Source organism: Rhinopithecus roxellana, chromosome 12 (assembly GCF_007565055.1).
Source record: "Rhinopithecus roxellana isolate Shanxi Qingling chromosome 12, ASM756505v1, whole genome shotgun sequence".
In the NCBI taxonomy this organism is placed as follows: domain Eukaryota; kingdom Metazoa; phylum Chordata; class Mammalia; order Primates; family Cercopithecidae; genus Rhinopithecus; species Rhinopithecus roxellana.
In genome coordinates, this window is record NC_044560.1 from 15837928 (window position 1) to 15851260 (window position 13333).

Sequence of the window (13333 nt, forward strand, 5' to 3'; positions counted from 1 at the left end):
TTGCAGTGAGCTGAGATCCGGCCACTGCACTCCAGCCTGGGCAACAGAGCGAGACTCCGTCTCAAAAAAAAAAAAAAGAACAGACTGATGGGATAGTACAGGGAAAGCCTCTCTGAGGAGGTGACATCTCTTCTGAGACCCAAACATAATGGACTGGCCAAAGGGTGGTCTGAAAGTAGAGTGCTTCAAGTAGGGAAAATAGCAAGAGCAGAGTGAGGCAAGTTCAAAGAACAGAAATGATGTAACCCTCTTAAATCCTGAGCTTCTAGAATAGTAATGCATTGCTTGCATTGTTCAGGTTAGGGATTTGCATGTTATATTGTTTCTTGGTGATGTGGGATATGTGCTTCTTAATGGAAATATCTGGGAAGTGTGGAGTCTTTCTGGAGCCTGGGATATGGCTCTGTCTCACTTGCTTTCCACAGTTCTGGTAGCTCAGCTGGCTCCCTGGGTAGATGCAGGCTCCATCTTAGCTGCAGACTCCACAAGAACACCGAGAGGCTGCCTCCGTCACTACTCAAAGCCTTGGAGCCCTAGAAACCCCTCCTATCCCACCTAGCCTTCTTCCAATCTGATACCAGGGAGTCAGGGCTTTGAGAGCACAAGATTCAGCTTCCTTGTTTTCCTGTCAGAGCAGAAGTCAGAAAATGAAACAGGAAACAGAGCGGAAGAGGAGGGGGTTGGGTAGCAGAGAAGGAAAGGAGAAATTGCAGGAAAGTACAGCTGAAAATCTGGATAAAGTTCTACCTCTGAAGAGTGACAGCTGAGCTTTTAAAAAACATTCTGACTTGTCTTGAGAGACCCCTGCCTGGCCTTTTTACAAAGAGATTTTTGAGAGAATTTGGTGTGGACAGAGGGAACCCTGAGAATGCACATCTCTTTCCCCTTGTGAATTTACACAGCAAGGACAGTTCATGTCTCAGTTTTGTCTTTGCAAAGAGAGTGCTGCTTGGAGCCTCATGGTGGTCTTCTAGAGATTCAAGTCACAGCCTTAGGCTCCAGTCACAAGCGTGCCCCCAGGCTTTGCCATGTCACTCACAGACCTGGAGCTGAGAACAAGTGCGTGGCACTGAAAAACCTGGGGGAAGGGCCATGAAACTCCATTTTTCCCCCTTCTCCAACACACAACGACTAAATGTGATTTGCATTTTCTCCACCTTGCACACAACAAATATCTGAAGGCAATTTAGGTCTCAGGGCCTGAAATGAGTTATAAAGAGTCAAGAGATACAGTCCCAGGCCCCCACAGACTGATGTGGGCTGGTCTTCGCCTGGAGAGGTAGCAACCATCTCTTTGTTCCCACCCACATGAGTAGCTGTTGCAGAAGATAAACCCCTCCCTGAGCCAGGCTGTGGCCAGAGGCTAACCCGGCCCCTGGCTTCGTTTGGAGAGCAGATAACTGAAACCACAGAAGGCTTTGGAATCCTGAGAAACAAGAAATCCACCAACGGAGAAGGATTTATCATCTGTTTCCTTTAAGGAGGGTGCAAAGTTGTTCTAACAGTTTCCGTTACAAGGGTACAAACTGGCCGCTCCCCCCAGTAGACGGTTTTGACTTTGCCTCTTCTTTTTTTTGGCCCCACTTCCTATGAGAGAAACTGCTTGGGTGAGGGAGGTGAAAGGAGTCCTGGCCTGGGGGGTGTTCTCTGAGGTTTTCCTCGCCATCCTCATTAGCCACCTGAGGTGGGGCTGAGGACTGAAGTAGGACAGAAGGTCTCTGGTAGCTAAAGGAGGGGAAAATCAGGGGGATCCCCCACTTTCTTCACACCCAAAACGCAGGGTGCCACTGCCGGCCACAGAAACCCCAAGAATGCTTTTCTTTGGCTATTCAGAGGACATCCCTTGTGTGCCAGGCCCTGTGCTGAGCTGTTGTTGCCTGACAGCAGGAAGAGCACGGCTCTGGCTTCTATGAAGAGGCTGCGGGTCAGCCCCCGACTACAAGAGCCTCGGCCCACCCCGGGAACTCAGTGAACGTCAGCGGGAAGGAACTGGGGCAAGAGCACTGTCTGTGAGACAGCAGCCTCGGCTCACTATTTGAAGGCGGGGTGGCGGGGGGCTTGAAGAAGAGAGAAGTACGAGGAAACTCTTCAGGAGTCACCAAGGTGGGAAGGTGCTACAGGGCGAAGCGCCGAGCGGCAGCCCCCACCCCACTCGCCCGGAGTCAACATGGCCGCCGCGGAGGGAGGCGGGGCAGCTCCAAGTCCGGGCAGGAGCGGGGCGGGGAAGCCGTCGGCGGAGCCAGCGCGCAGGCGCGGGCCGCGTGGGCCCCGGATGGAGAAGCTGAGGTTCGGTCCCCGCCGGGGAGGTCGGGACGGGCAGGGGCTGAGGACATAGCGCCAGCTTGGGAGCCCTGGAGTTCTGGCGGGAGGGAAGCTGTCAACTGGAGGCCGGCAGAAATGAGGCAGAGGCCCGGAGAAGCGGGCAGCCCCGCCCCTCCGCCATAGCAGCCTTGGGCACCGCCTCTTCCTTTCCAGCCTCCCGCCCTCGCCTGCTTCCGGCCCTGTGGCCTGGTGGGGCTCCGCAGGCTCCCTCGGGAGTGGTCCCTGGGCCGTGGCCCATCTGGGATGAGAGTCGATGATTAGTATCCAGAAGGGACTGTGTCCAGACGGAGCCGGCCAGAAACGGGCTGCGGACACGGCTGGGCTCACAGAAGGCAGCCCCTATCTCGGGACGGCCCACGAGGCCTTTGGCTCTGAGGACCCTGGGTCAGAGCGACTTCTCCAGCCCACGCAGGGGGTGTTGGTCTTACTGAGAGGGTCCAGAGCTGCAGTTCAACAGGATGTCCCAGATTCTCAGATAGGGCCCAACTACCCTAAGCATACCCAGCAAGGGCAGACTGTGGCATGGAGGTACTGGGCTAGGCGTTTGGGTGACCTGGGTCATAATCCTGGCCCGGAAAGGGCGCTTACCGTTTGGCGAGGGATGCGGGCTGGTACCGTGAGGTTTAAGAAGCAAAAAACATGATAGCATCTTTAAGTAGCCCTGGGTGTGTCACTTGACCCCAGTGAGCCTCAGTTTCCATATCCATAAAATGGCGATGGTAATTACACTGGCCTGGCCGTGTCTGATGAGATCTCTGGAGCCTATTTATCTCACGGGAAAATTTTTGAAGAGTGAAACTAGTTGATCTGTTAAGTGTCCTGCCAGTTAAGAGTCTGTGATTTGGCAAAGGGGTTGTTGGGAAGGGAGGCTGGCAATTAGCTGAGAGGGAGAATTGACTGGCTTTGTTTTTACTTGGTTTACCTGTAAGCAAAGTGTGGGCTACACACATCTGTAGTCGCTGAGGCTAGAGCTTGACTCGAGAGAGGAAAGGAAGAATGCAAGCATGGTCAAGTGGCAGAGGTGGGTTGAGTGCTTTTCTGTTCCCAACTTCTCTTCTGCGTGCAGGTGGGAAGCCAAGGAAGAGGAAAGAAGAGTGAATTCGCCCTAGGATAGGGAAGGAGTAGCCGTGTGAGGTTGGGTATGCCCATTTCCGTGATTTCTCTCGATTCAGCGAGTCACACATTGGAAACGTTGGGTAGATTCACAAACTACCGCTGCTCTCTGGGGGTTTTAGAAGTTTGCCTTTGAACTGAATTTTCGTGAGCCAACCGGTGTGGAATTGGGGGCCCCTCCCTTCCTCTAGGTCTCCTGGCGATGGAGTAAGCAGCAGGCGCCCCCTTGTGCCAAGGAAAGAGTACTGTTGCCATTGGCCAACTTGGCTCCCTTTTGGGGGAAATTTTATTTTCCTGTGGCTTCTGTGACTTTGTCGTCTTGCTGTTGACATGAGATATGGTGGGAAGAATACTTGGGGCAGTGATTTCATATCTAGTCAGTGAACTGATGATGCTATATCCTGTCCCTACCACTTCCTTTCATTCAGAACACAGGTTTAAGATGCCTGTTTGAGGGGCCGGGCGCGGTGGCTCAAGCCTGTAATCCCAGCACTTTGGGAGGCCGAGACGGGCGGATCACGAGGTCAGGAGATCGAGACCATCCTGGCTAATACGGTGAAACCCTGTCTCTACTTAAAAATACAAAAAACTAGCCGGGCGACGAGGCGGGCCCCTGTAGTCCCAGCTACTCGGGAGGCTGAGGCAGGAGAATGGCGTAAACCCGGGAGGCAGAGCTTGCAGTGAGCTGAGATCCGGCCACTGCACTCCAGCCTGGGTGATAGAGCGAGACTCCGTCTCAAAAAAAAAAAAAAAAAAAAAAAAAAAAAAAAAGATGCCTGTTTGTGTTCTAAGCCCTGGGATATAGTTGTGATATAAAGCCCCTGCCCTTAGCAACTTAAATAAGCAAAGCAATAAAGGCAATAGGGCAGAATGTCATGAGAGCACACTGTCTAGTGAGAATCAGAGAATTCCAGAAACAAGTGATACAGGTTTGGTAGGTATTCGCCAAATAAGAGAAGAGTCTTCTAGCCCTCCTCCTCAAATTTCTCAGTTCAAATTTTTTTTTTTCCTTTTAGGCATAGTTCTTCACCCCAAATTGGTGAGCTGCCATTGATGCTTTTGCTTTCCTTTCGAATTTCCCAGGCTGGTGTTTGAAAGTTCTTGAGGAGCTATTATGACTTCTTTTAGCCCAGGGAATTATAAAAGATGAAGGTGCATTCCCTGCCTCGGAGTGGCTTTGTAGTTGTTTATACATTGCTACCATCCCAATAAAGAGATGGGGAATAGCAGTTTTCTCCATCCCTGGTAGTTACTCTGTGTTCACCCTCAGTGTGTGTCAGCAGTGTGAGCTGGCTCAGGTCCTGCTGAGTGGTGGTTTTCTTTTCCTTCCCCACTTAATTTAACAGACCAGCTGAACACACATCAGAGAGCTAAGCTAGAGTGTGGAGTCATTATGGTCTTCCAGTATGGTTTTATGCCCCACTTTGGGGACTCTGGTTTGGGACCTAGTTTATTATTCTGGGCAACAGGAAAAGGGCACACACTAAATAATAGCAACCACAACACAGATTTGAGTAGAACTTCACACTTTGGTCTGTTTTCACCATCATGACAATTTTGTGAGATAGGAAAAAAAAAAAGTCTGCTCCCATTTTTTATATAAAGAACTGAGGTTCAGAGGGACTAATGAGAACTTGTAAGTGACAGTCAGGAGTTGAACCCAGATCTTTAGTTCCTGCAGAGGTGCATTCAATAGACTTTAAAAGATTTTCTGTGACCTTAGCTTTGCAGCTACCTGCTTAGCTGTGTGGAACTTTCCCAACGAGAATTCAGTGCTTCAAAGTGACACCTACTGAACCCATTTGCTGTCAAGATGCTTTCCCCTCATCTGGGAAGTTAGGTGGTTGGTTAAGTTTATCATAGTAATTCTGAGAGGGGACGTTCCAGTGAAGAATGCCTTCAAGAATTTGCTTTCACTCGATGTGTGACATTTTCCTCCTTTGGGGTTTAGAGGCCTGAGGGAGCTTAATCCTGGTAGCAACACCCCTGAATTCCTGGTGGTGAGAGGATGTGGCCCCAGGACCCATCCCGGAAGGAGGTGCTGAGGTTTGCAGTCAGCTGCCGTATCCTGACTCTGATGCTGCAGGTCAGTCTCCCATCCTTTGTCCTGAATGTGTCATTGCTACATGACTGGACTAGGCAGTAAGAAGAGTCCCCATCTCCTTTCCACCTCTCAGGTGTGCCCCTCCATGTGGTTGAAACCACAGAGACATAGACTTTAGAGCTGAAAAGTGGTCAGGAATCTTAGAAAAATGGTCTGTTAATCTTGTTTTACCCATGAAGCATCAGATGCCCAGAAAGGTTAAGTGACATCCCCAAAGCCACACAGCAAGATAGAGAAGGGCTGGAGTTTGACCCCATGTTTCCTAACTCCTGAGCTAGTGGTCTCTCCAACAGACTGTGATGTTCTGTAACCAGAGATGCTTGTAGGGTGTGACAGCTCAAAGTATTGCCCTATGTTCCCCTTACCAGGAGACTGAGCATTGTATCTATCAGTTGAGTGGGAAAAACATGGCAATGTGCAAGCCGTGAGACCATCTGGATATATAATGGTTCCTCCTATTCCCCCGAGTGCCTCCCCTTCCTGCCTCACCCACTCACAACTCTCAGTGCACTTGCCCTTTTGTAGTTCCCTTTCCCCTCCGAGGCTCCCCTTGATACATATTTTAATAAAATATCATGTATATATGAATTATTTGCTGCCTAGCACAGTGCTTGGTGCCTAGCTCAGTATGTTCATAAATGAATGAATGTTGTTGAATGTATGTCGACACCCTTGGGGTGTTAGATTCACATAATGATGTGTGCCTTTTATGCCAGTACCATTCTCTCTGAGGCTCATAACCGGTCCCTTTGTGGAAACTTTCCTCTCTCCTTCCCCACTATATAAGGCATAACAGACTCTGCTGGGTTTCGAGATTAGTTAAACGTGTCCACCTGCAGTCTAGGGCTGTTTATCTGTGACTGTCACTCCTGTCCTGTTTGTTTTTACTGTTTGAAGTGGCCTGATAAGGAAACTGACCAAAATTTAAAAAGCCTTAAAAATGGGGCTATGCTCCTGTTGCCAGGCTAGGGAGACTGACTCAGTGATGTCTTTCAACCAGCATCAGCTGGGTTACTGGCAGAACCAAAGGAGCAATGCTGCAAGTCAGCATCAGGATAGGGAACCAGGACAGTTGGGTTCTAATTCAGGTGGTAATTTTGGAAACAGTATATTTCCTCTAGGCAGTTCATTCAACCACCAAAAATTTTTAAAGTACCTATTGCATTCCAAGAACTGTGCTAGATGGTAAGTGTAAAAAAACATGGTCTCTTTTCTCTTGAGTAGCTGACCATCTAATAGGGCAAAAAGACTTTTTTTTTTTGGGGGGGGGATGGAGTCTCGCCCTTTTGCCCCAGGCTGGAATGCAAAGGCGTGATCTTGGCTCACTGCAACCTCTGCCTCCCAGGTTTAAATGATTCTCCCTCCTCAGCCTCCCGAATAGCTGAGGCGCCCACCACGCCCAGCTAATTTTTTTTTTTTTTTTTTTGGAGACGGAGTCTCTGTCGCCCAGGCTGGAGTGCAGTGGCCGGTTCTCAGCTCACTGCAAGCTCCGCCTTCCGGGTTTACGCCATTCTCCTGCCTCAGCCTCCTGAGTAGCTGGGACTACAGGCGCCTGCCACCTCGCCTGGCTAGTTTTTTGTATTTTTTAGTAGAGACGGGGTTTCACCGTGTTAGCCAGGATGGTCTCGATCTCCTGACCTCGTGATCCGCCCGTCTTGACCTCCCAAAGTGCTGGGATTACAGGCTTGAGCCACCGCGCCCGGCCAAATTTTTGTATTTTTAGTAGAGACGGGGTTTCACCATGTTGGCCAGGCTGGTCTCGAACTCCTGACCTCGTGATCTGCCTGCCTCAGCCTCCCGAAGTGCTGAGATTACAGGCGTGAGCCACTGCACTTGGCCGGCAAAAAGACATTTAACAGTAAATGTGATTATCATTCCCCCACCTCCAGCTTTAACGCTCAAGCCATCAGATTATATCCCTAAGTTACCCGTCGTTGCTGCTATCGTCTCTGTCAGTGACAGCTAATCCTTGACGGTTTTAGTTCCCGGTTCACTGTCACTCTTCCCAGCACAACTTCTGTTGATTTCCTGGTGGTTTCATTATTAATGAAGATGATGTGTGCCGTGTCTTGAAAAGAGGCTATCACTTAAGAGTGAGTTCTGGGGATGTTAGAGATTTAAGGAAAGAGAAAAACATGTAACATGTAACAACTTGTTTTCCTAAATGACAACTCAGAAAAATAGAAGGCTTTAGAGGAGACTTCCTTCCATGTGCGCCCACCACTTTCTTCAGCCTACCTATTTCTGCACCTTTGTGCTTTCAGTACTGAAGATTGGAGATTGGATGAACTGTCTGTCCTCTTCTCTAAGGCTGGCTCCTCTACCGTTGTAGCAGATTCCATCCCTTTTTGCCTACCCAGCAATTCCCTCTCTCCTGCATACCCTTTTACTGGGTTATTTCCACTAACATACACACCCTTATCTCCCACCTTAAAAAAAGTTTTCTCTTAACCCCACATTGTTGTTCACCTACTACCACATTTGTCTGCTTCCCCGTAAGGCAAAACTCCTCAAAGTTTCTCTTCTCCCATTCTCTATTGAACCCAGCCTAGGCAGGCTTCTGTCTCTTCCCCTCCACTGAGATAGCCCTGGTCAAAGTCACCAGTTACTTTCACATTGTTAAATCCAGTGGTCAGTTTTCAGCCCCCATCTTACTTGACCTCCCAGCAGCATTTAACAGAGTTGATCACTTCCTTTTCTTCCCTTGGTTCTAATGCTCTCCTGGGTTCCCTGCCACCTCACTGACTGTTCCTTTTTTTCTTCATTACTGGATTTTCATCCTCTTTCTAACCTTCAGATGTTAACATGTCCAGGGTTCAGTCCTCAAGAAGAGTTCTGAGTGTTTTTGAAACAGGGTCTCATTCTGTCACCCAGGCTGGAATACAGTGGCACAATCATGGCTCACTGCAGCCTCAACCTCCTGGGCTCAAGCAGTCCTCCCACCTCAGCCCGCTAAGTAGCTGGGACTACAGGCATGTACCACCACACCCAGCTAATTTTTATTTTTTTATTTCTAGTAGAGACAAGGTCTTGCAACGTTGGCCCAGGCTGGTCTCAAACTCCTGGGCTCAAGTGATCCTACCACCTCAGCCTCCCAAAGTACTGGGATAACAGGTGTGAGCCACTGTGCTGAGACATTTTTTTTAGTTTTTATAGGGACAAGGTCTTGCTATGTTGCCCAGACTGGTCATGGACTCCTGGACTCAAGTAATCCTCCCATCTCAGCCTGCTGAGTGGGGATTACAGGCATGAGCCTGGCCTTCTTCCTCGTTTTATTAAATGGCAATTCTTTTCTTCCAGTTACTCAACCAAAATCCTGGTTTTTCTTTACTCCACAGGCCCTCTTCAATGCCATCATCCCAGATCACCACGCAGAAGCCTTCTCTCCTCCTCGCCTGGCCCCCTCAGGCTTTGTGGACCAACTTGTGGACGGTCTTCTGGGTGGCCTGTCTCGCTGGGATGCTGAACACTTCTTGTTCATTGCTGAGCATGGCTACCTGTATGAGCACAACTTCGCCTTCTTTCCTGGTTTCCCCTTGGCCCTGATGGTGGGGACCGAACTGTTGCGACCCTTACGGGGGTTACTGAGTCTGCGCAGTTGCCTGCTGATTTCAGTAGCATCACTCAATTTCTTGTTCTTCATATTGGCTGCAGTTGCACTTCATGACCTGGGTTGTCTGGTTTTGCACTGTCCCCGCCAGGCCTTTTATGCAGCTCTGCTCTTCTGTCTCAGCCCTGCCAATGTCTTCCTGGCAGCTGGTTACTCAGAAGCTTTGTTTGCCCTCCTGACATTCAGTGCCATGGGGCAGCTGGAGAGGGGCCGAGTCTGGACTAGTGGACTCCTCTTTGCCATTGCCACTGGGGTACGCTCCAACGGGCTGGTCAGTGTTGGCTTCCTCATGCATTCTCAGTGCCAAGGCTTTTTCTCTTCTCTTACGATGCTGAATCCCCAGAGACAGCTCTTTAAGCTGATGGCCTCTCTGTTTCTGTCGGTGTTCACACTTGGCCTTCCCTTTGCCCTCTTTCAGTATTATGCCTACACCCAATTCTGTCTGCCAGGCTCAGCCCGCCCCATTCCTGAGCCCTTGGTACAGTTAGCTGTAGACAAGGGCTACCGGATTGCAGAGGGAAATGAACCGCCTTGGTGCTTCTGGGATGTTCCACTAATATACAGCTATATCCAGGATGTCTACTGGAATGTTGGCTTTTTGAAATACTACGAGCTCAGGCAGGTGCCCAATTTTCTACTGGCTGCACCAGTGGCTATACTGGTTGTCTGGGCAACTTGGACATACGTGACCACCCACCCTTGGCTCTGCCTTACACTTGGGCTGCAAAGGAGCAAGAACAATAAGACCCTAGAGAAGCCCGATGTTGGATTCCTCAGTCCTCAGGTGTTTGTGTACCTGGTCCACGCTGCAGTGCTGCTGCTGTTTGGAGGTCTGTGCATGCATGTTCAGGTGAGGCAGATTCCTGACTGGGGTAAGGATGTGAATACAGGCAAAACCCCTTGGCCAAGGACAGGGAAGGCAGCTAACATCTCCCATTTGAGTGATCCATACTGAATTTATTCATTCAATGACTATTTAGGGGTATTCTTTGTGCCAGACCCTGGGTCAGACCTCTAAGGAGGAAACATGAATAAGACAAAATTACAGCCGGGCGTGGTGGCTCACACCCATAATCCCAGCACTTTGGGAGACCAAGGCGGGTGGATCACGAGGTCAGGGGTTCAAGACCAACCTGGCCAAAATGGTGCAACCTCGTCTCTACTGAAAATACAAAAATTAGCTAGGTGTGGTGGCAGGCACCTGTAATCCCAGCTACTCGGGAGGCTGAGGCAGAAAATTGCTTGAATCCAGGAGGTTGCAGTGAGCTAAGATTGCATCACTGCACTCTAGCCTGGGCGACAGAGTGAGACTCTATCTCAAAGAAAAAGACAAAATTACTGCCTTATGGGGTCTCATGGTATAAACAGGAGGACAGACATTTAACATAAAATTATAGTATAATGGGATAGAAAGGGGAGTGCTATTTTGAGGTTTGTTTTATTTTACTTTATTTTTATTTTTTTTAGATGGAGTCTCGCTCTGTTGCCCAGGCTGGAGTGCAGTGGTGCGATCTCAGCTCACTGCAACCTCTGTCTCTTGGGTTCAAGCGATTCTTCTGCCCCAACCTCCCGAGTAGCTGGAATTACAGGCGCCTGCCACCACACCTAGCTAATTTTTGTATTTTTAGTAGAGATGGGGTTTCACCATGTTGGCCAGGCTGGTCTCGAACTCCTGACCTCGAGTGATCTGCCCGCCTCAGCCTCCCAAGTGCTGGAATTAAAGGCATGAACCACCATGCTCAGCCTGAGATTTTTTTTTTTTTTCTTTTGAGATGGAATCTCTCTGTTGCCCAGGCTGGAATGCAGTGGCACGGTCTTGGCTCACTGCAAGCTCTGCCTCCCAGGTTCACACCATTCTCCTGCCTCAGCCTCCCGAGTAGCTGGGACTACAGGCGCCCGTCACCACGCCCGGCTAATTATTTGTATTTTTAGTAGAGATGGGGTTTCACCGTGTTAGCCAGGATGGTCTTGATCTCCTAACCTCGGCCTCCCAAAGTGCTGGGATTACAGGTGTCCCACCGCGCCCAGGGAGATTTTTTTTTTTAAAGCTCAGATAAAGTATTATGAAGGCAAAGAAGAAGTAGGTAACTCACTGTAGTACTTGAGAAAGGCGTCATATTTCACCTGGGTCCTGAAGAATGAGATTTTCCATGTAAGAAGCAGAGGAGGAACATTCTAGGTAAAAGGAAGGGCATATGCAAAAACACGAAGGTTGTGAAAGGACCTGATTGGACTGAGACACAAGAATAAGCACAGAGGATGTCTCTGGGATCTTTTTCCCTAATATACAGTTATATCCATATTGGTTTCTTGACTGTTGACTCCTGGAGCTTCTCAACTCAGGCAGCCCCCCAATTTCCAGAGGAGATACCTTAACCAATGTTTTGGGTGGAGGCAGTGGTGATAGAGCAGGATGGGAAGGGTTTGATCTTATATCTGATTTTCTGTTATTGGCTGTGGCCCCACCCTGGGGACATCTTTTTTCCCCATGCTGACCTCTTCTTAACAGTTTCTTCCTCTTGGAGTTGCACGTTGGCTGTTTCTAAAGGTTTTCCAAGCTGTATGGATAAGAGACAGAGAAAATAGAAAGTAGCATGCTGTGTTTTCAGCTAGATTAAATCATAGAATGAGTGCCAGCAAAGCTTAAAGTTTCCAGGCTAGCTGAGGGAGACCATTTGGAAACTTGTTTCTGAACTCCAGTAGGAGAGAGAATGTTCAAGCAATGGGTCTTCTGCCCGTTTCCCTGTGCTTTGCCATCCCATGGGATAAGGGAACCACCTCAGGTTCCCAAGCCCCAAATCAATATCACAGAGGTTAGAGTCCAGGCCCTGGGCTAAAATTAGACCCCACAGAGTTTCTAGTATTCATTGGCCCATTATTTTAATAGTAATTAATGTAATTAGTCTGTAGCTATGTTTATTTGTAACGTGGAGGATGCCTGTCTGCTGTTACATACATCTTTCTAAGACGGATCCTAAGCTGTGTTCAGTTTCTTTACCAGTGTAATACATTTCTAGTCATGGGACCATAGTTCACCCAGCAGTAAAGAAGTCCCCAGGCTGGTCCAATTTGAGTCAGTGACATTCCAGTAAATGTCTGGGTATTCCCCTCTCATGATTTCTAGGTTCTCACCAGGTTTTTGGGCTCCTCCACTCCTATTGTGTACTGGTTTCCAGCTCACTTGCTTCAGGATCAAGAACCGCTGTTGAGATCCTTGAAGACTGTGCCTTGGAAGCCTCTTGCAGAGGACTCCCCACCAGGACAGAAGGTCCCCAGAAATCCTATCATGGGACTTTTGTATCGCTGGAAAACCTGTTCTCCAGTCACACGATACATTCTAGGCTACTTCCTGACTTACTGGCTCCTGGGACTACTCCTACATTGCAACTTCCTGCCTTGGACATGACCTGGATTCTCCAGGGACAGGCTGGAAGCCGACTTAACCCAGGGGTCTGAAAGTAAAAATACACATTGGAACTGCCTGTGCTGCCCTGGGATCATTACTGTGTCCATTATAATCTTTCTCTTTCTCCTTGAAAGTTGGTCAGGAATGGGAGAAGTGTCAGCCACTGGAGAGCCCCTTCCGGTCCTGGCGAGGGCAAATTTTAGATAACTATTTTCTCTGTAAGTGAAGATTGTCTTATTCCAAGTTTAAAGTACACCTGGATCTATCTAGTCAATTAACGTAGCAGAGGCAGTCTTAAACCTACCATTGACCTGGGTGTAAATTTAAATGTCAATTTATTGAAGTGTAAATTTCATCAAAGGCATTAGCTGACAGGCTGGTAACAGTCCACACAAGATGGTACAGGCCTGAACAGAGTAGTGGGAGTAGTAAAGTGGGACCATTTTTTCCAAATGGGACATTGTTTCCTATGAATTTTTTTATGATTTGTGCATTTATTTTTATTTATATGGAAAAAATCTTACAAAGATATGCAAATTAAACTTCTTTCAGTAATACATGCAGTGAATTACCTTTTTAAAAATAATACAGGCCGGGCACAATGTCTCACACTGTAATCCCAGCACTTTGTGATGCCGAGGTGGGCAGATCACTTGAGGCCAGGAGCTCGAGAGCAGCCTGAACAACATGGCAAAACCGCGTCTCTACTAAAAATACAAAAATTAGCCAGGTGTGGTGGTACACACCTATAATCCCAGCTACTCGGGAGGCTGAGACA

At 48.7% G+C, this 13333-nt stretch overlaps 1 protein-coding gene across 7 annotated transcripts; it reads left to right on the plus strand.

Annotated features, from left to right (window-relative positions):
* Positions 1-1410: 1410 nt before the first annotated feature.
* On the plus strand, positions 1411-13118 carry PIGV (phosphatidylinositol glycan anchor biosynthesis class V). Of its 7 annotated transcripts, none has more exons than XM_030941877.1 (5): positions 1616-2286; positions 3252-3343; positions 5387-5521; positions 8878-9999; positions 12274-13118. In XM_030941877.1, the coding sequence occupies exons 3-5, from the start codon at positions 5444-5446 to the stop codon at positions 12553-12555; spliced, it is 1482 nt and encodes a 493-aa protein (XP_030797737.1). In that variant the 5' UTR covers positions 1616-2286; positions 3252-3343; positions 5387-5443; the 3' UTR covers positions 12556-13118. The 7 variants fall into 7 exon arrangements, with proteins under 7 accessions (XP_030797741.1, XP_030797737.1, XP_010378701.1 ...); XM_010380400.2 differs by lacking the exon at positions 1616-2286 and adding an exon at positions 2296-2850; XM_030941878.1 differs by lacking the exon at positions 1616-2286 and adding an exon at positions 2296-2706.
* The last annotated feature ends 215 nt before the right edge of the window (positions 13119-13333 follow it).